This window comes from Mytilus californianus, unplaced genomic scaffold, assembly GCF_021869535.1.
Source record: "Mytilus californianus isolate M0D057914Y unplaced genomic scaffold, xbMytCali1.0.p SCAF_3, whole genome shotgun sequence".
Taxonomy (NCBI): domain Eukaryota; kingdom Metazoa; phylum Mollusca; class Bivalvia; order Mytilida; family Mytilidae; genus Mytilus; species Mytilus californianus.
The window spans coordinates 93,955,846-93,979,775 of record NW_026262679.1 but is presented as its reverse complement, the minus strand read 5'-3'; the positions used below and the strand labels follow the sequence as shown (position 1 = coordinate 93,979,775).

Here is a 23,930-nt window from a genome sequence, read left to right as displayed (position 1 = left end):
CCCTATAAGTGAATCAATATTAAAGCCAAAATATGCAATCTTTAATGACCTGACAACAGTATCGTAACTATATCCCTTCTTAATAAGTCTGTTTAAAGGTTTTGTTAGCTTTTGAGGTGAATACTGACATTTTTGTGCTTTGTAAAGAATATTACCATAAAAGATTGGATGTGAAATACCCGAACGTATAAGATGTCTGCATGTTGAGTTATATTTACGAATGATGTCCTTATACCGATGATAAAATTTAGTAAATGTTTTGACTAGTTTATGATATCGAAAACCCTGGTGTAATAATTTTTCAGTGATACATAAATTTCTCTCGCTAAAATCTAATTTTACGTTGTTACATACACGAGCGAATCGTAGAAGTTGAGATATATAAACACCATAAGATGGTGACAAGGAAACGTCACCATCTAAAAATGGATAATTAACGATAGGAAATGAAAAATCATCTCTTTTATCATAAATTTTTGTATTAAGCTTCCCGTTAATGATATAGATATCAAGATCGAGGAAAGGACAGTGGTCATTGTTAGTATTAGCTTTATTTAAAGTACGTTCAACAGGATACATTTCTTTAGTATACATACTGAAGTCGTCATTATTGAGAGCCAATATATCATCCAAATATCTAAAAGTATTGTTAAATTTTTGTATCAGATGTTGTTTCGATGGGTCTTTGCTGGTTTTAGTCATAAATTGTAACTTTTAATGGTTTACTTTTAAAAATTGTGACTTGGATGGAGAGTTGTCTCATTGGCACTCATACCACATCTTCTTATATCTATTGTCCAAGAACGTTGTTTGAAAATGAATGAATACTGAAATAAGAAATTATCTTAATCGGTCCTGGTTAAAAAATTGCACATAATACAAACTTTAAACGCCAGTGTATTTTTTTTAATCTAAGAAAAAAAGCTGAATATACTAAAGAGAAAATCAAAATTTGTAAGTTGAAGAGATAGTCACAAAACTATGGCAAAAATAACCAAAAACGACGAAAACAACATAAAGAAATAAAAGACTGATCCACACGAACCCCACCAAAAACCAGGGGTGTCTCCTGTGCTCCTTAAGAGTAAGCATATCTTGCGCACATGTGACACCCGTCTTCATTGCTCGTGGTTAGTTTTGCCTAATTCGATGATGTCACAATTGAGGAAAAGAAGACGGGATAGTGTTTGAAATATATAAAAAGTACAATATATGAAATGTAGTTTAAATGTCTCGATTATCCTCTGTGACATCACCGTATTTAAAAGTAAGCAACGACAATTTGATAACCGAATTGACAAGAAGACTGAGAAGAAGGCTTTATAAATTGTTGGAGACCATTCTATTGTAAATTTGATATCGCTTGTGTTCTATTGCTTTTGGTTTACTGTTTAGTTAACGTTTACATGTCATCTGTAGTGTATTTAATTCAATGAATATATATGTGTTGCAATATAGGATAATGTCTAAACTAGTCATAAACCTGATTTCCTCTTTTAGAATATACTCCTTATGTCAGACAGTTTCACCGGGCATACACAGTGGCAATGATACAAATTAATGTTCCAAAATAATTTACCAGGAAATGGTGGATCGATCTACAAGTGATCTTTCCTTAAGGTTACGCAAGTTAACGTGCAGTTATTTATACCAAAATTTCTTATAAAAACATAGAAATAACCAAACTAAGAACTTTTACAACTTTAAACTCGTGTTCCTGTTTGGGCAATTAAATTGAGTCAAACAATGACCAAATATCTTAAAATGGCTTGCACATATCTACAATACTAAAATAACGAGGTCCAATGTGTTAGCCGGCATGACGTAAAAACGACGATTCAAAAGAATAACTGATATAGGACAATGGTGCATGTTGATTAAAATTTACACCATTCCCCTTTGTTTTCTACATAATTAATATTACCAATAACTAACAAGTTCCGGGTCGACGGGTTCAAATAAATAGATTTTGAAAGCAGAGACTTCTGAAGACTGTGCACCTTATAATCAGCAAGACAATATTAGATGACAATTCGAAAACTTAAAATCCAAGCTAAAAATAAGGCGAAGGTACTTTGATTCAGTCACGACCTTGCGATGTCGCGGGTATGTTCCAGTAGTATATAACCCTAGCCAGTCTGCCTTAAGATTCAGTGCAGCTTGTTTTTCCGCTCATTTACCATGACTTTATCATGTGCCACTAATATAATTATATTAGTGCTTATCCGTAAGCATTAAATTTCTAACAATCTATCATTCATAAAAATAAATACAAAAGACCAAAAATAAACAAAAGACTATCTGCCTACTTAGAGAAAGGAAAAGTACTTCTATAATTTGCTAAAAATGACATATTTAATAATTTTCTTTTCTCACTTGACATTTTTTTATTGATTTGTGTTCCCATAAGAAATCAAAACAGATAGTCTTCCCACTTGATATTTTCTGTAAACGAAATGAAAATAATTATTTTCAATCAGCATGTCATGTCGATAAATTGTAGTCTGAACGCAACTTAATTCACAAAAACAATATAAAAATGTAAACACAGTTATATTCCACGTTTGACAACTAAGTGGAAGAAAGAACAATAAAACGTCTTGATATTTTCAAAAAGTTTTTTTTTTAAAACCAGTATGTATTTTTAGTAAGTATGTTCTTCTCATTACATTTGAAAATATGCTTGCACCCTTTTTTGTTGAGCGTGATAAGAAATATTTTTAATTTAACAAGAACAGAAAAATAAGGAGATGTGATATGATTGCCAATGAAATTTCTTTCAACCAGACCAAATGGCGAGGATTCACACAACCTTGGGTCACCGTATGACTTTCTACAATGAAGAAATCCCATGTCGTAAAAAGACCCCGACGTGACAAAATGTAATACAATTCAAAAGAGAAAACCAACGGCTTGATTTATGCTAACACAATAAAACAATGCAGTCAGTAATTACCAACGACAACAACTGGATTACAGACATCTGGCATTCCTGTTATCCTTTTTAGGTATAATATAGTAAATAGATATTAAATCATTGCAAGTATTGGTCGATAAGATAAAGATTTCGTCTCTATCTACAGTAGGGGTCAAATGAAGTATTGGAGCTAAATACCGATGAAAATTGAAATTAAACTTTGAATTTTGACAAGGTACACATTATTTGTTTTAATTATGAGTTCTGTTCTAATTAAAAAAGACAATTGAAGTCTTGTCATGGGAAACCATGTTTGGTAAAAAAAAAATAACAAGTGGTTTATACTTGGAAAGAAGTAGTTCTACTAAGTTTGGTTCTTTTCGAACGTAAAACAAACCCAAAGGATTGACTGAAGTATAGACACTGTCATATGACCACCTAGCCTGGGGTCCTGGCTAATCTTGTCAGTATACGCGACGCGGCTAGATCGGGCCGGGATTCCAGGCTAATGGCCACCGGGACTTCTTTCATCCGACACTAGACCACTACTAAAGAAGGAAAGTCTGCTATGGGTGATGTATAAATATGCAGCCATGGCCGTACTGAAAAAAAATCTTGTATAGGGAGAGCTCACGTTTTCTGCACGTTAAATATTCGTTGGGCTGCCGTCTCCTCGGCGTATTTATAGTCACGTCTCTTTTACTCATAATATGATTGTTTTCCATAAATGCGTTTAGATATTGTACCAAAACTGAAGCTTTAACTCCCAAAGTTTACCTTTGATGATATCTCCGTTTCTCTGTAGGTCCCTTTTCGCTTTAAAAGACTTATACATTTAACTTCTCAAACTTTGTATCTGTAGTAGACTTGATGAAGGATATTCCAGCGACATGTCTCAGATGAGCTCGGATGCTTTAGAATCGGTGTCACAAGTTTAAATTGTTATCGTTTCTTCCAACAGCAGACGACACAAAGGGGTCACTTCTGTCGTCTCGCATCGTTGTGTCACACTTTGGTTATCAACAACTTATTAAAAATAGTTTCACAGAATTAAAAAAAAAAAACTTGCGAAGATTCTTCTACAGGACATGAATGAGTGCATCTGCTATTTAAATTTTTGATCGGGGTGATTTTAAGAGTTTCCCATACCAGAACATTGACCTCGTTATTTCTGTTATATATTATTTAGAGTTTGCATGTGACACGTATTCCCTTGAAAACTCGCACAATTTTTGGATTTTTGGATTTTACTTTAAATACTTCAGAAAATCTATATAATACTAGCTGATAAGTTTGATTGGATTTTCCTTTTTGTCATTTTCTTTCTTTAAATCAAATCAAAGATGTTAACTACTGACATTATCAACTAGTATTTTTTCTTATCTTTATATTATACATCTAAAGTTCACCCCTGACAACATTTTCAAATGATTTTAATTCTTTCAGATTTTCATGTAGTATTATATTCATTTGATTTTTCTCCTATACATTCGATAAGAATTACAAGAATACCCTTTTCCCGTCAAAAAATGAAAACAACACGTTATAACTTTCATACCTCCGAAGCATTTTTCTGGATTTACCTTCATCTGCAACGTTCAGAGCCGAATATTTGAAAGCCAAGGATGTATCAGAACCGAAAAAGCTGAAGAGCTATCAACCAAAAAGGTCAAATATTCTAGTATTTCAAACGTTTATATACCTCAAAAATAGAACATGGAGTACTCTTCATTTTTCCTATATTTGGATGTAATTTTGATATAAATTGGAATATTTGACGAAATTTCGTATAGTCTACTTGCGGCAGCAATCTCCCTTAAATACATTAAATTTAAAGATTAATTTTGACCCGAAACATAAACGAGAAATCGCCTTGATTAATCTGCCAAGTTTTAACAAATGAGTCTGCATGCAGTAAATGAATTTCTTCAAACGGCAGTGTTAGATACATTTAATTTTTAATGATAACTACACTCTCGAGGATTCAGCTTACTTAGTTTTATGTCAAAATTGGATTTTCCAGAACCCTGACAATAATGCATTTCAATAACAAAATTGAGTTTTATATCTTTATTACAGCAATCAGATAATCAGTTGTACAGTAAGCATCGTGTTGAAATGACTGATGGTCTTTGCTTATAATATGATAAAATCTAGAGGTTAATCAAACTTGACAATGAACTGATTGTTATAGAAAAGCGATATAACTGGAACCACTAGAGACTTGTGGGATGTCTAAAGAGTGTGCTAAATGGCGTCAAATGGATAACGAGAAACGATTTACAACAGTGCATTTTATAAAACAGTAGAATTGTATGTTTACGTATGGAAAGTCCGACAGTCCATGAAACTTGTTGCAGAACCTCGGTACTGTCATGAACATACGGATATTTTTTTATTATTAAAAGTGATAATAATAATTAGGAAATGATTTGAAATTAAGGAATGTATCTCTCTAATGCATATAACTGGTACCTTGTCTGAGTCTATTATACTTTAGGTAATTTCCTGTTTTATAGGCTAAGCAACGTTTGTATAAGATTTTGAAATCATGAGTAGTTCGGCCTCGAGCATCACTGGTTACATAATTGATTATTTGTCGAAATGCTTTTGGTTCAGTAATTTTGGTTAAATATAATTGTACACAAATCTATGCACATTTGTTGTTCCATAACTGACACCAAAAGCAGTTTTTCTTAAACATAAAAGATAAAAAAAATATTAAGTTAAGTAAACGATTAATTCTTAAATGTCCGAATGCGCCACTTTCATAAATGATGTGTGCTTTTCACTTAAATTAAAAAAATATATATATATATATATATATATATATATATATATATATACAAGTCTAAATTGAAAACAACGTTCAAACCTATGATTGCGTTGGATAAAAACCGCAATTTTTATACGTGTGCATGCAAAACAAATTTCTTGATTTAGGGGTCTAAATACAGCACAAACAACATTTTCCAAAAGACCTAAAAAGTGAAAATGTATATTTTAACAAAACGCATTTGACTAACAGGTCGAACAACAGATATTCTTAAACCCTGCTGACTGCCATTGGCGATTGCCAAATAAACGGATCACAAGATGTTACAAAATGGATCTTTTAAAATTATTAATCTAATACCAATCAGAAAACAATAAACTTGCGGAAAAGATGGTATACCGCAAACAGAAGGTGCAAAAATTAGTACACCATATCCGGATTTCGACAATTAATGTCTCTTCAGTGATGTTAGGGATCGAAACAGTATTTGGAAGGCCATATAATTTACCTCAATTTAGGATAGACTCTTGAATTTTGAAGAGTCGAAATATTAGAAATAGGATGATCGGATCATATAAACCCGAAGGAAAATATACTACAAGCCCAAACGAAAAAATATAAACAAGTCTTAATTGAAAACAACGTTCAAACCTATAATTGCGTTGGATAAAAACCGCAATTTTTATACGTGTGCATGCCAAAGACAAAATTTTAATATAACACATGCAAAACAAATTTCTTGATAGAGGGGTCTAAATACAGCACAAACAACATTTTCCAAAATACCTAAAATGTGAAAAAGTTATATTTTAACAAAACGCATTTGACTAACAGGTCAAACAACAGATATTCTGAATTCCTGCTGACTGCCATTGGCGATTGCCAAATAAACGGATCACAAGATGTTACAAAATGGATCTTTTAAAACTATTAAATAAATACCAATCAGAAAACAATAAACTTGCGGGAAAGATGGTATACCGCAAACAGAAGGTGCAAAAATTAGAACACCATATCCGGATTTCGACCATTAATTAATATATATATATTCACTTTGACATTCTGAACAATTCTTAGTGTAATCCCTGAAGTGATGAATAATAAGAGATTATGTGTACTATCTCGAACCAGTTGGGCCATCTGAAGGTTTATTTCCGAATCAATAACAGTTGTGAACGAACGAAATTGTGATTTTAAGATTATTACTACCACTTTGTTGTTTGTATAAAAAAAGTCATATTTTTTTACACACACAAATGCTTCGTACATGTAGGTTAAACTTTATCTCTGATATATGGTATCATGGTTGCAAATTTTGCTCATGAAAAATGTAGTATTGGAGTCAAAATGGTGCTAGTAGTTGTATAAGTCACCATATGGTAATACATAGCCAGAAATTAGTAGTACTTTTGCTAATTAATATTCATAATATGTAAATGAGAATTGTACCACGTGATAATAGTTTGAACTGGACTGGCTTGATATCATTAAAATCTTTAAAACACGGATATTATAAGTTGCCCGTCACAGAGTCCTTGTTTATAATCACTCTGATATTTCCGTAAAGTTGTCAGGCGGTCAAAATCAAAACAATGAACGCGAATTTAGTGAATTTTTCGTGTTTTCGTGAGTTTATTCTTCTTAAAATAGGGGCATTTTAACTTTGCGTGGGAACCTAGAGTTCAACGACTTCACATACAAGGTTTGGACTTGCTTATTCTTTGGACATTCAAGTTTCAAGTTTCATCCCCGCAACCTGTTTTTGTAATGACCTTGTTAGCCAATTTTCAATACGAAGTTTGCAAATTTGACGTTTCAGCCATTTTAGCCTGTATTTTATACTGCAATGTTATAAGCCTCTCGCTTCGATTTTTAAAATAGCTCAGGAACCTTGATTTTTGCAACGACAGTAATTATGTTTCGTTTAAATGGTGTATATTGTTGTGTATAATCATTTTCTGTCCCCGCAACCTGTCTATCACTTAAATTAAAGTTAAAACAGACATTGTTTTTCAAAATTCCCTATCATTTCAATATAATTTCCGTGACCCGTATCCAATTTCTTTAGTATAATATTCAAATAAGCAAAGTGGCGTTGATTTCTGCAAAAGTCAGATTTTTCAACATCGATCAAAACATTTTTTTTTAACATTGGGAAGTAGGCCTAAATATGAAATTGATTCCTTTTATGTACAAAAATGTATTAATAAAGTAATAAAATTTGATTAATCAAACAGTTTCCTTTTTACATGTTTACTATTGCAAAATTCTATGCATTCAAGGATGATAAATCTGAAAACCAAACAATCACATCATAGTCGAACACTAGTTTCCCATGAGGACGTTAAAATTTATTCTCTATACATGTTTGATTTTATTTCAGGTAATGAAACATGGAAATAGTTATGTTATTTAATCAAATAATACATGATAATGCATGATCAAACAACGAGAGAAGCATTGATTACGCTCTATTTTCTGTAATTATATGAGTGAAATGAGTCTTTGGATCGTTTTGAATGCACTAATATTGATATGCATTTGTGTTAGATGTATTTTTGTATATTTTTTGCTTTAAAAAATTAAATAGTTGAATCGAATCGAATAAAAAAATTGAGAGTCAAACGACCCAAACCAGAACAAAAAATATGGAATAATAATATAGTAAGTCATGACACCTTTACACGTTTGCTTTGAAACACAACTAGTAATTATCCCGGAAATGATCAGAAGTCATTAATGCTATCAAACTTAAACCACAAAAACACGAAAAGAAAACATCGTTTAGGAAAAAGACAAAAACGACCGATAAAACTAACACAATAGTTACACACAACATCACAATATAAATAATAACACGATGTACACAATGTATAATGTAATCGAAAAGAATACAACTCCACTTAAAAGAAGGAAATATATAGGACTACCGAACGTGGTTGTGTGTTTATAATTTTACAAAGGGGTGCCCCAATCAGCCGGTCGAAGTAAGAAAAAAGTGATCATTTACACACCAGGATCATTTTACAAAGTCATTCGATCTTTTATAAAATTCACAGTAGCTTCATACATTTACATAGAAGTTTAAACATATTTTACATGTATGCCATATTTTAAACATGACGCCATTTAAAATGCTTGAATTGGGATTAAATCTGCCTTTTTGAAGAAAAAAAAATGAATATTTATCAACCAAGAGAAAAAGGAGAGGCACTATACAAAAGGGCATTCCAAACAATTACCAATAATCTACCAAAAGAAAGCGACAGGTTTTCTTTCAGAAACAGAGATATTTAACCTAAACCTATCACCACTTGTATGAACTATGGAAGATTTGGAGATTGACATATAGAGTATATAGATATAGAAACTTTTCTAATGTTGGCGATGATTGAAATGTCGCTTTTTGTTGTTTTATGTTGTAGATCTGTACCCTTATTCATACACTATAAATATTAAGTAAACTCATCGAAGAAAGCAAGCTTAAAATGTTTAGTTTAAACATATTTTACTTGCTAAATATCAGCAAAATGGATGAGACACAAGTAAATCATACTTATGAAGTCTTCTCCATATTACAATACAAGTATATATACAATAATAACATTATGAGCATGCATGTAAAGCTAACAAATTCATTAAATATTATACGAACTATAAATAAAAAGAAAAAAAGAACAAGAAGAATGGAAAAGGAGGAAAAGAAAGAGAAGCAAATTATATTTTCTGTGATGTTGACTTAGGTTTGATGGTGATGATCATCTGTGCCGGTAGCAATAATATTTTATGAAGGTACTAGAAATCTGTTAGACCTTTTAATAAAAACTTGAACATGTTTGAAAATTAGGAGATTTTGTTCATTCGAAAGTTCAAGATCTCCGCAAGTTAATAGTTTAGTATCAATAATAAAGTTTTCAGTAAGCCAATTAAGATTGTTAAGTAAAATGTCTCTACATGTAGTGTATTTTGGGCAAACAAAAAGAAAATGATGAACATCCTCAATATCAGACCCACACTGACACGAAGGATCCAGTTTAATGTTAGCTTTGAAAAGGTCAGAGTTTAAAAATGAAGCGGAACATCGCAATTGAGTTAAAATAATATTCAGTTTCCTCGGACCGTACATATAATACGGCGCAACTCTACTCTGAACACTTTCATTTTTCAATTCTCTCTTAAATTTAGATAAAGAGTCGGTGTTTCGAATTTTTAAGTCAAGCTTATTCCATTCTCGTATTGTGGATGGAATAAAAGATTCAGTGGTAAGGGAAAGTCTACAAAATGGAACAATGATATTTTGACCGTTTCGCAACGGATAGTTGGTTGTACTTTGTATACATGGGGGGACAAGATTACACAGGTACTCAGGTGCATGTTTTTTATTTATATTATAAAACATCTGTAATTTTCTTTTTCTTCGTCTTTCATATAAAGATTCCAAGCCAACCTCAGAGTACAGAGTATCAGTTTTAGTGAAGATTAGTAGACCTGTTACAATTCTTGCGGCTTCCAATTGCAAATTTTCTAATTTATTTGAATAACATATCCCACAATTATCCCACACTTCCGTGGCATAATCAAAAATGGGTCTAATAAAAACTAGATAAAGTTTTTCTAAATTATTACGAGACAGTCGATATTTAAGTTTACGCAGAACATTAAGGTGTTTCTTTACACTTGTAATTATACTTTCAATATGATTGTTCCATTTTGCGTCACAACTAAAGGTAACTCCCAGGTGCTTATGCGATGTATTTATAGGGATAGTTTTATCATTTAGGGAAAAGTTGAGATCTAGCGTAAAATGTGTACGCCAGACGAACGGTTCGTCTACAAATACTCACCAGTGAAGCTCGAATATAAAAAGTTAACAAGGTCAAATAAAGTTAGATGATTATTTTTTTTAAAGTTGCCAATGATTTATTAAAACAATGAATACAAGTTCGTAGTAAAACCAAAAATAAAAAAAGGTTCTCCTGTAATGAAATAAACGCTTGTCTATATTTTTTTACAAGGATTTCTATATAACAGCCTTGATATTAGCCAAGTACACAATTTGTTTTTTATCAATCAAACTGCGCATGAAAATGTTTTATTTGTATAAACTTTGCAATAACCTATTGACATTTCCGTTTTTCTCATTTGTAAAGTGACTGTGACCGTTCTCTCAGTCCTTGTATATAGTTGGAAAATGGGGCTTGTACAGGGACTTCGCCTTACAGTAAATGTGCATACGTATGTCTGTATTCCTCGGCAATTTGGAAACATCGGTCGCAATTGGTACATATGTATATGTTCGTTCTCTATTTAATTGGTACATTAGTAATTGGTTTAATAGAAAACGGAATTTTTAAGTAATTGGAGTATAGAATCATGCTCATTACTTAAAGGAGAACCACTGTCTAAGAGGGGCGTCTGAAGGGCTGTGTGGGATGTAAATACGCAGCCACTTCTAATCTAAATGAGGACGTTAAATACGATACCTCATATAGAGAGAGTGCCAGATTACTTCCATGTCCTTAAATCCTTGCAACAGCTTTTTTGTGGGTCAGTTGTCATGTCCCTATACAACACACCGTTTAATTGGAAAGTAAACATTGGCCACATCAAAAAGAACAACACAATAATAGTAGAGAAGCTTCTTACAGTTACATGTATTTGCATATTCTAGCCATGATACATTAGGTTGTTATCATTTTGGTAAGCCCATAACTTTCGAATCTAAAAATAACACCAAAGTAGATACAAAGCAATGAAAATCAAGAAAAATACTAATTTCGTCAATGTTTGTTGCCATGGAAACTCGTCAAATACGAAATTTGTAATTTTTTTTATTTTCTGAACTATACTTGAACTTTAGTCTTGTTAATGGGGCAACTTAAGATCAAGTATTGTAACTTTTAAGTTTGCAATATATTGTTGGCTTATTATTGGCCTTATTGTCCCTACACCTTTGCTGAAAAGTGTGAAAATGTTACTTTTAGAATTTTATGGGTTTGTGCAGTACCAATGTTTATTTTTAGAACCTTGTACAATGTATATATACTTCCAGTAGTACTACCATACTTTGGAATATGGAAGATAATGTTTATAGTTCGCTCTTTCATATTATATGCATATTTTCCCCAAGGATAATGTTAAACTCTTATGGTTTTATTAAAAAGCAGTGCTTGTACGCAGATTTATAAACTTCAGACTAAACTAATTCCAATAATGAGTCTTTTGTTTTCACTCATTTCCATGAAACCACAATAAATCAGTAATTAAATGTTCATATAATCATTTTGTTTACCTAATCGATGTAGTCTTGTGTTAACATGATGATAAAATGTCTGTGCAATAAAAAAAACCCGATCAGCTACCTAACAAATCATTTCCAAAGATTTTTTAAATGTTTTTAAGATTATAGCGTCATCATCGTATAGAAACGAAACAAAAAAATAATTTATTAGAAACCTACCGACAAGTTATAGGTATTTCATATAAGCCCTATAGTAACAAGGTTGTTTGCCGTCGTGTCGTGTCTATTGTGTAAGAGCTTGAGTAACGCTCATGGTATACATTGTTGATATTCTGACTTGAAGTATTTGCCGTCGGACGATAAGCAAATAACACTCAATACACCTGGCTTTAATGTCAAGGTCATAAATTTTATATACCATATCATACCCTATGTTCAAGTGTTCAAATTGTGTCCGATATCCTTCTCACGTACCGCGCCTGGTCACTGTGTACTCATATGTAAAAGCAAAGGAATAAAGACATTCCAAGATTAATACACGTAATTAAAAGTTTTGCAGGTAACATTCTACTACAGAATGCACAGACATTGCATTATTTTATCGCGCTTTGTGATCGTTGGTAAACAAATTAGCAATACTAAATGTACTTTTTGATTTTTGGAAGTATCGTAATGCCGATATTTGAAAAGTTTAATTTAATTTAAGGTTTATTGCAAATCAAGTCGGATGTTTTAGGTTGAACACTTAAAACATAAGTTTACGATGTTAGCTGTATCCGGAATATTTTCATCAATACAATTTCGATATTTTGTATGACTAAAAAAAAAATTAGATGGTATGTTAAGAATGAAAACATAATCTGTATTTTAATGACCGAGCTCTCAGTTTTGACTTACAACATCTAACAAACAATGACAAACTAAGATGCAAGTTAAAAAAATACTTTATCGTAACTGCTAACCCTTTTGAACTTACTTTTCTAAAATTAAACAGTAACTTTAATTCAGGTTCTGTAATAAGATTTACAAAGATTTGTGACTAAGTCAACAACCTGTATGTAGGCAAGAATTAATTCAAATCCGAAGCTGCTATTATTGCACTCCGATGTAATGTCAGTAACGCACGAACTTGAAACACAATTTATAAACTTTAATTTACAAAAGATAATGGTAACTTAACACGAAATGCGTTCAAAAGACTCATTTAACATGTAAATCATCGTTCGGAATGCTAATTCAATCATTAATTTGATATCTGTATAGTAATTATTATCTGTTGCTCAACTAAGTACTGTGTTAGGTAATAGATTAAAGCAAATTAGCAATATTTTCATCATTAAAAACACGAGCAAAGTTCCAATGCCTTTCAAGATAAAAATCAAAATTCAAATTAATTAATTGAAATATTAAATGTACTATCACAACCTGTTACAAAAATGTATTTTGGCTGATTGCTAAACTAAAACGTGACGCGTGGTTACCGATTTCGCTTTCTTAACAAGGGAGATTTCAGTTTTGGCATAGCTATGGGTAATTTTAAAAGGAGGCTATAAACCGTAATAAGAAAGAACTGTCAGCTATTTATTACTTATATAAAAATGAGAAATGTTGTTAAATTTCCAATGAGACAACTATGCACAGGAAACCAAATGAGGTAGATGTAAGCAACTATAGGTCACCGAAAGGCCTTTAACAGTTTTGCCAATGTGAAACGAAAAATATGTAAATCACTACAACATGTAGTAAACCAACTAAATTTCGCGAGTCGAAAAATCACGCGAATATGATTGCAATACTTGGATATTTCCTTATTCAACAATATATTGCTACATAAAGTAAATTTCAAAAAGCGCTAAATTACATCGCCGCGAAGTTGGTTAGAAATGGCTAAACGCGAAATCAATTATCTGCGAAAATAAGTTGGTTTACCGCATTTAACAACAGTCATCTAAAATTAGTGAGACGCATTTAGCGGATGATGTCCATGCACCCTTTGGCAGAAAGTAAAGACATAAGTGGATTTAAACAGAGGGGTTTTAACACTCTAACACTGGATAAAAAGATTGATTTTCATTACCTTTGATGAAAACCTGTAAAACATGCCTATGCAATGCTAAGCGAAACTTTCCCCTGTTAGTTCTTGAAGCAAACTTACTTTACCTACAACATAAGTCTTGGATGATACACACCATTTACATCAACACTTTTCACTAGCCCTTGTACAATAAAGTATACAGAATTATATTCATTAAACAGATTATGAGTTTAAATATTTTTTTTACAGTTTGAAGAATTTTTAAGCATAATCGAGATTTGTCCGCTTCAAAAAAACTTCCGAATTTTTTTTGCAATTATAAACAGGAGATCTTAGACTTAAGTAGTGCCTAGAAAGAGGAAAGGCCAATTATCTTGGAATTTATTTCACCCTAGGTCCATTTTTTTTTTTTATCTTTACCGACATTCACATTAATATAGATATGCTTATATAATGTATAATGATGTGGATGTAATTCAAATGTGCACCTATAGTTTATATAGACTTTAGTTATAAAGATATATAGATTCGTGTTCTTTGGAGTCTAAAATTTTTTTTTTGACGTTTTTCGAATGTTTCATAACATTAAAGATGGCTCAAGACTGGCATTTTGACGGATTCTGGGACATTTGCGTTTTAACACAGGAAATTTTTAAAAGAACATTCTGAACCAAAACTAAAACTATTTTAAACGTGATTCTCTCTGATACAAATTAATACAGTTTTGGTAATGATTTTCTACGAAGCAAAATTTTACAAAAAAAAAAAAAAAACATATAAAAAAAATTCTCAATATTGTTTTTTAGAAGCTGAATAATATTTTGATTGTAATAAGTTCTACAGTAAACTTGTTGATAGACGTACAAAATATATTATATTTAAATGGACATAAACAACTTCTTGTTTTCTTGTTTACCTTCCACCAAATTTGGTATAATTGGTGCTAATCATTAGACGAATTTATATACGCTTTGCTTGTTTCCGAATTCCTATATTTCTGTTGTTTATTTCTGATGTGTGTATTTTAAAACAAAAGTGCACACGCTGAAATGTCTCGCCTGCTTTACTAACCATTCCGTTGTTGTTGATAGTCCTAAATATAAAGTTATACTACAAGTATAACATAAACTTAGCATGAACCAAGAAAATTAGGTCATAACAAGGCAGACAGGCACACCTTACAATCTTTCTTGTCACCACATATAGTTGACCCATATAGTATCTCAGAAGAGTACCTAACTAGTGAAACTTAACATTGACCAATGAACCATAAAAATGAGGCCAAGAACAGATGATACCTGTCAGACAGACATAAACACCTTACAATCATTCCATACACCAAATATAGTTGAACTACTGCTTACAATATCAGTATCCGAGAATCGGACCTAATCACGTAACTTTAACCTTGATCACTGATCCAGGAAATGAGATCGAGGTCAGATGAAACCTGTCTGACAGACATGTAGTCTTGACCTTGCAAGGAATCCGTATAACAAACATGTTTATACTATAACTCATAATGAGTGAGAAATTCACATGACAAACAAAATAAACTTTTTTTTTCAAGCAGTCGCTGAACCATGAAATTGAGATCAAGGACCAGGGACATATGCCAAACGGAAACCTCGTAACATAAGACATCTGTAAACAAAGTATGAATCCTCCAGATCTTCTACCCTCTGAAATATAAAGCTTTATAAAATTGGTTTACGCCGCCGCCGCCGCCGGATTGTAATCCCTATGTCTCGCATTCTGAGACTTTCGAGACAAAAATTGTTTAAACTTGAATCATAAATATATCAAAAGTTTAAATTAGGTAAATTCTACTTCTTCGTGACCGTCCAATTTAGAGCATCAAGTTGCTGTGTATGTCGTGTATGTGTACGACGTTAAACACACCCAGTAGTAGTAGTAACCATTATGTCAGATCATTAAACACACCCAGTAGTAGTAGTAACCATTATGTCAGATCATTAAACACACCCAGTAGTAGTAGTAACCATTATGTCAGATCATTAAACACACCCAGTAGTAGTAGTAACCATTATGTCAGATCATTAAACACACCCAGTAGTAGTAGTAACAAATGTCAGATCATTAAACACACCCAGTAGTAGTAGTAACCATTATGTCAGATCATTAAACACACCCAGTAGTAGTAGTAACCATTATATCAGATCATTCTTACTGATAATATTGCAGGTACTATTTCTGATAACAGTGTTATAGTTCATGGAATTATAGAATGTCAGTATAAAAGAGAACGACGTATTGTTTTTTTTTTCTTCTTTTGCCTAGTTATAATTTTATTGTATGAGTGACTAACCGAACGCGGCACATGTATGGTGCATATAGTTTTTAGGGTTTTTAGGGTTGGCAACTTCAACGGCAAAAGTTTATCATCACACTGTACTTTATGAAAACATTTAATGACTATAATTCTGTTTTAAAATTACAAAATCAACAGAACAGCTATAAAAGCTTACCACAGATGGGAATCAATTTGAATAAAACGTAAAAATAAACAATTTTGTGTCAAATAAGATTCACAAGCACGTGTTATTTCCTCAAGAAATTCAAACTATAATATATAACATCGACATATATTTTTTTAACTTCCAAAATGCTCTTTTGTGGTAACATTAACCGGTATAGTGGTCGTACAGTTTTCAGAATTTGTTTGTTTAAAAGGGATATATCTGCTAAACACTGTGCTTTATTTATTGAATAAGGCAATTACAAGTTCCACTTGAGAACATAACTAAAAGGTTTCATACTTCTTTCTTTTGATGATGTGAATATGTAGTTTTATTGACATTTGAAAAAAAACGGTATATTCATGTATACTTTTTTAGTTAGCCTTGGTGAATAACCACTTATTCAGCAAATGAAAAGACAATTAATGTTCAGCGAAAAAAATGTATTTAATGACAGTGTTTGGGTTTTTCAAATTTGTTTTGCCTCAAGTAGAAGAAAAACACATCAACCACAAATATTGAATGCCATACAGTTTGATGCAAATATTTTTTGCATGAAAACTATTATTGTTAAATAAATAAATTTTATCTGACTCGTAAACTGTGCCTCAGTATAGAATGAACCAAAAAATGATTCTTAACATACCTATTGCTGGAGTTCAAATGCCCCAATATTACCAAACTTTCTCAATTTTCTGTTTAGTTTTACTGGAAGTAAAATTAAGAATGGAAACGGGTCTCGTTGTTATAAACCATTTTTGTTTTTGTTTTGTAAACAAAACTGCATCATTAATAAACTGAAATTTGTTCGAATAACTTCCATCAAAGTCCATCCATGTTTCAAGAAAAATAGGATGAGATTTTATTCCATCAAAGTTTTCTTTGACCGTTGGCAATCGTCGAAAACTTAAAATAAAAACATTAAACACGTTTTCTTTGCTAGAGAAACATGTGATAATGACAACAGAGCTTTATTTATCAAAGTTGTTAAGCAAGAAAAAGTATCATTAGTTACTTAAGGAGAAATATGACTGGAGAAATATGACCGCAACTGTGTGTGATCATTCTAAAAATAGTTTTCAGTTTTTTCTTCAGATGAATACGTTTTTTATTCAAAATGCAGAACAAGAATATGCGTTCATATGACACAAATCCCTGCGCGCTAAATAAGAATTTATTATAAACCGCAAAATCTATTTGAACTATATTCATCAAAATCTTCACATCATAATGAACATGACTTTGTGTACAAATTTTCAAGTTACTTTGAAAACTAAACAATGGTAAAAACTCACCAAAGATACCAAGTTTATAATTTGGTTCGTCTACATAAGACTCATCAGTGCGGAGACTCAATTCAAAACAGTTTCTAAGGCCAAATTAAATAGTAAGTTGAAAAAAGCATTGAAAACCGAAATTTACGAAATGTTATGCCAATTACGGTTAAGACTATGTCTAGTGTCGAAAACCTTAAGGGTTTCGAATAGTCCAACATTTCATAAGCAGTAAATTTACAAAAAAATGTTACAGTGAATACGGTTCCAGTGTGTTGGTTTTTATTTTATGTTAGGAGGGGTTAAGACGAGATTACTCAGCACAGTATTAATTAGTATTTAGTACTAGAAGTCAGTATAAACATTTGATTATCAACATTTCACATAGTAGAAGCAATTTCGTTTATCTTTACACTTCTGAACATAATCTTATACACTATTAATGAAAACTGATTTTTTAAGACAATATTAATATATCTAACAAAGCAATATTTGATTCCAAAACGAAATGGTGCACATTATGCTTAAAGTGTCTTTTATCAAATAAATATCATTGAATTCAGATAAAAATCAGAATGTGTGTTAATAGGACACCTTGCCCCAACCGTACTATCCCATTTCCATGTTATATGAACCGTGAAATCGGCGATCAAATCTGTAATTTTGCATATAGTTTAAAAAGTTAACACCATACATAGTTTCAAGTAAATGTGACCACAACTTCATGCAAAACTACCTTTAACAAAAACTTTAACCTGAGAATGTACTGGTTTCACACTATCATATTTTTATGAACAGGAAACCGTGGAAATGGGGTCGAAAACGTAATTTAATATGTAATTTTAAAAAAAAATGTCATTTCATAATGAACATGCGTACTAAGTTTCAATAATATCAAAATGAGGAGATGTAGTATGATTGCCAATGAGACAACTATCGACCAAAGTTCAAATAAAGTGGAAGTAAGCAAATATTGGCAACCATACGGCCTTCAACAATGAGAAAAACCAAAACGGCCTTCAACAATGAGAAAAACAAAAAGGCCCCAACATGAAAATATGAAACAATCCAGTTGAGAAAATTACAGGCCTAATTTATAACAAAACAATTTACGAAAAACAAATATCACAGACATGATCCAACGACAACCACTGAACTATAGGCTCCTGACTCAAGACAGGCACATATAGAATGCACTGTTTCACAATATTACATTTTTGTTATACTTGTTTTGCATACATGACCAATTTTTATCATTGTGAACGTGTGTACAAAGTGCCAAGTTGATGTGCATCAGCATGCTGGTAAACTATCATCTTAACAAAAAAAACGGGACATGAAAGGGCATGCTATTTGCAGAAGGGGTGCCATCTATTCATAATCATCTTCACGAAACTATACTTCTAATCTTTTATCTACTGGTTTATTTGTACCATATTTAGATATTTGAATCATCGTTAGATAAAGCTATATTAAAATTACGCCAAATTGAATCATGATTATTAGAAAAATTAATTTAACAACTTGCACTTATTTGGACATTTCAAGGTCTTAAATGCAGGTCTTCTTTTCCTTTTCCTGATCCTGCAGCATTGTATTGGATTTTTAAAATATCAGAAAACAGGACGGGAGTGTAATTAGTTTTTTGTATTTAACAGGATGTATGCATATTGATGGCTTGTTATAGAAGAATGTGTGAATCCCGCAGAAATATTTTATGAGACAATTATTGGTTGATTACTTGCCCGAAGCACGGCGTCTGACAATTATTCGAATTTCTGAAACCTAATGTTTTAAGAAATTGATTCCATGCATTATTCAGAATATTGTCATCAAATTCCAATAGCATCCTCGTTTTTTAAATAAAAACCCCACACCGGAAGAAAACGCCATAAGCATTTCCGCAAAGTGAACACAGTAAGGTTAGACTGATCTATAACAATTGACATAACCTCAATTGTCTAATGACCAAAAAAACCTTGACCAATATAAGGAGTCCAATTACACTTCAGAAATACCTTTTCGGAAATGATTCTTTGATCCCTTTGACGCTCTTAATATGTTAAAAAACATTTAACGTGCTCTTATAGGTACTCTATTGTTGAAGACCTTAACAACAACAACAACAAAACAATGGTGACATCCTGATACCTTGTGTTTTAGTAGTCAAGAGTTGTTGTATCCAATTATCATTACTTCGTCTTGATAGTTGTCGCTTGACTATATATTATGCGTATTAAGGACGAGAACATATTGTAAATTTTATAAAGTTGATTGTGTAAAAGTGTGTTTATCAATGTGAAGGACGGAATAATTTTGACTGAAACTTGAAAAATGCTAACGAATAAGAGTTGAATCTAAAATTTGCGACAGGCCACCTACGCAACACTGAAAGATTTGTTGCAAATTCACGAACGTACAAAACCTTGTGGCACTCCAAACGTCGGGTTAAATGTCTTCATTTCGACCGGTTGTAATGTATCTTGCACATCAAAACGGACTCCTTCCAGCAAAGGGTCTTACTGTCGGACGGGAGAGGTTTAGTTACCACATTTATAATAAAAGGCATTGGTGGATATATATGACCTCTTATAAAGTCACCCAATATTTTAGGCATATCATCACATGGAAATTGAAGAAGGATGCTACCTCATTTCTCCCAGGGTCTAGGGCTTGGAATAAAATTGAGAATGGAAATGGGGAATGTGTCAAAGAGACAACAACTCGACCAAAGAGCAGAAAACAGCCCAAGGCCACCAATGGGTCTTCAACACAACGAGAAAACAGTGGCGGATCCAGAACTTTTTATAAGGGGGCCCACTGACTGCCATAAGAGGGGGCCCGCTACAGTCATGTTCAGTAATCGACCAATTTTTTCCCACGAAAGGTGGGGGAGCGGGCCACCAGTCCCCCCTGGATCCTCCTATGGAAAATCCCGCACACGGAGGCGGCCTTCAGCTGGCCCCTAAATAAAAATGTGTACTTGTTCAGTGAAAATGAACGTCACACTAAACTCCGAAACATACAACAGTATCGTAACTATATCCCTTCTGGATAAGTCTGTTTAAAGGTTTGGTTAGCTTTTGAGGTGAATGACGACATTTTTGTGCTTTGTATAGAATATTACCATAAAAGATTGGATGTGAAATACCTGAACGTATAAATGTCTGCATGTTGATTTATATTTACGAATGATGTCCTTGTACCGATGATAAAATTTAGTAAATGCTTTGACTAGTTTTTGATATCGAAAACCCTGGTGTAATAATTTTTCGGTAATACAGAGATTTCTTTCGTTATATGAATATTTATATTTAAACGTTTTGTACGATGTCAACTATGAAAATTGCTAATAATTATGGATAATAAAGTTATACGGTATAATTTGAAAATTTTGGTCCATGAAAATTTTTGTCCAGTTTTCTTAGACGGTTTACACGTCAAATACCCAAGTTAAACCAATATAAAAAGTAATTGTAGACCTTGTACAGTTTTGTATAGAACATTTTTTTACAAACTGAATCGGTTAATCATACAGCTCTCAACAGTTATACTGATTATGAAAAAAAAAAAAAATGCAACAGAACTAATACTAAGTTAAGATATTCTAATCTTAACCTTAACAGACAATTGGGTTTGATCGTATCAAGAAAATAACTTGTAAGACAGCGCAAGACATCAGAATGAATGACGGAACAATTAGATGAAAATCGTCTGTTTAAATCACATGCTTGGTATTGTTCCTATCTATTATGTTAACGACATTCTTGCTGAAATAACTGGGGCTACAGAAGGATTTTCTCTGTTGAATTAAAAGAATTAAATGCTGGATAATTTATTAGGTCACAGTATTGCTAGATTGTCTCAATTATTTGTCTATATTTTTTTTTATAAATTGACCCATATCTATTTTTCCCCCGACAATTTTTTTGTCAGGAATTGTTCCGACGTTCGATGAGTTTAAACATTTTTCTAAAGTATGGGACACAATGGCATGACGAGTTTGAGTGGAACTAGTGGTAAGGCTTTAAAAAGCCGAAACAAACCAAGCAGATAAAAACAAAATTAATAGTGTTATGCCAATTTGAAAATTCCGAGTTTTTTTATTCTTCGAAACTGGTCTCTATAATTTAAAAAATTGTCTTTGAAAATGAACGTCAATTAATTCTTGTGAAGGAAATGTTATTAAGTATTTCATTACACATTGTATTTAGTTAAATTAAATAATCTCTTTTAAATGTTAAATAAATGGAACTATATCTCATTGCTTGACCTGTTAATTGTTGGGAAACAGTTGAGTGGACTTTCAGTGTTCATAAAACATTGTTAAAATTTATTTACACAGAAGCAAGGACGATTTTTATTAACATCATGAAAAAATCAATCCGTAATTCAATACCATTGTTTTGTTTTTACTAGAATAATTGACAATGTCATTTTACACTGGTGAACAAAACCAAAGGCGACCGACAAACAACACTTATGCATTAGAGATTTTTTTCAAACACACGAAATGAAACTAAAATGTCGTTACAGTATATTGAAAGTTCAGTAATTCAAATCCAAATAAAAATGAAAGCTACAATGATTTTGCTTTTGATTCCTGTGAATAGTGGTTTATGAAGATATATTGATATTATTTAGATTTTGTCGAAAGCCTACAATTTTTTACATTGTAGCAGTTTGATGACAACTCAAATTTTGTTAATGACCTTTAATATACTCTATAATAAACCTGATATATAAAATAAACAGCAAATATCCAAACATATGAAAGTATTACTAAGCTGAACTAGCAAACCAATGACAAAAAACGAAATTTAGATTAACAAATATACGTGACAGTACAATAATTTTGCATTTTGCAACATGTACCTTTCCTAGCAACTTCGAGGTTTTTTTTTATGACAAACAATTGTTCGAACTTAAGTTACAAATATGAAGTTTGTTGTAGATGTATGAAATAAATACACAATGTTTAGCATAAAAACTGTGCAAGCAATTAACATATACACCTGTAAATAGAATTGTACATGTACAGGTTGATTCGTAAACACTTCAAAAAAACTTTTCGATAGATCCAGAAAGAAAATTTGTTTTAATATACATTATATTTGTTAATTTAAAATATCAAATACCATTCCACAGTACAAGGATACTTTATAAGTCCACTTTTTGCCAATCAAATGTAAGTAAATAAATTACAGACGATAGCAAAAATCTGTTTTACGTTTGATTTCGGAGAGTTAACTTTCGTATATGGCAGTGATTTAAAAAAAAAAAAACTATATTGACGACTTTTGAAGACTAACACAACATTCACACTTACGCGTGTAAATGATAAAAATAAATTGTAAATCGACGAATGAATGGATTATGTGATTATGAAAGAATTTATATTCATGTGCCTACATATGAATATTACATCATTTCATTGATATCATTAACATAAAAAAGTTATTCACATACCTTCATCACTGTCAAAATCATCACGATAGTAATCATCTGTTAAATCCGCGCGGAAGCAAGGAATGCACAACATATCGTCTGCTATGCACGTGGAGAAATAAAAATACTGTGTTGTCACTTCTTAGCAGCTGTTACCATATACGAAGTTATCATAGTTGAAGATATTTTTATTTGTAAAACGAAATAGAAACTTATTACTGATGTGAATCAAATCGATTGACGAGCTTTCATTTAGTTCAATGTCAGGAAACATAATTCTAACTTCATTATTCCTGCTATTTTAGTTATTCAAATGAGCGTTTCTAAAATGATTGAATAATCACCCAATTTTCGTCATCTTAATATTTCTTTTCACACAAAGTTTGATTTGGAATGTATTTAATTTGCTGCGGAAGAAAAACAATGCTTTGAGTTCCAAAATGATGTTTAAATGCTAATTTTAATTGATTCCTTTTTGTTAATGACGTAATCGGTTTAATTGTTAAATTAGCGGGTTTCCATATACAGGCTGATCGATCATAAAATTGTTACTAAATTAGCAGTTGTACTTGTCAAACACCTTTGTACAATTTAATTGCTCACAGAAAGTGAAAACAAAAGGTTATTTTCTAAATAAGGCTTTGTTAATTGTGCATACATATTACTCCTGCCGCGATGCACATGAAATGCATCGATCTTTTGTTATAATTTGTGCTTCCCTTGGTGCATAGTCCATATAAAATTGAATTGAATTTAGAA

At 31.8% G+C, this 23,930-nt stretch overlaps 1 protein-coding gene across 1 annotated transcript in view; it reads right to left on the bottom strand.

The window, feature by feature from the left end:
• The window catches only part of LOC127735472 (Kv channel-interacting protein 4-like), a 219,095-nt gene extending 195,753 nt beyond the window's left edge, over nucleotides 1-23,342 (bottom strand). The window contains exon 1 of the mRNA XM_052245637.1: nucleotides 23,193-23,342. Within this exon, the coding sequence (XP_052101597.1) occupies nucleotides 23,193-23,265 (73 nt within the window). The 5' untranslated portion in view covers nucleotides 23,266-23,342. The remainder of the gene's footprint in view (nucleotides 1-23,192) is intronic.
• Between the last annotated feature and the right edge of the window lie 588 nt (nucleotides 23,343-23,930).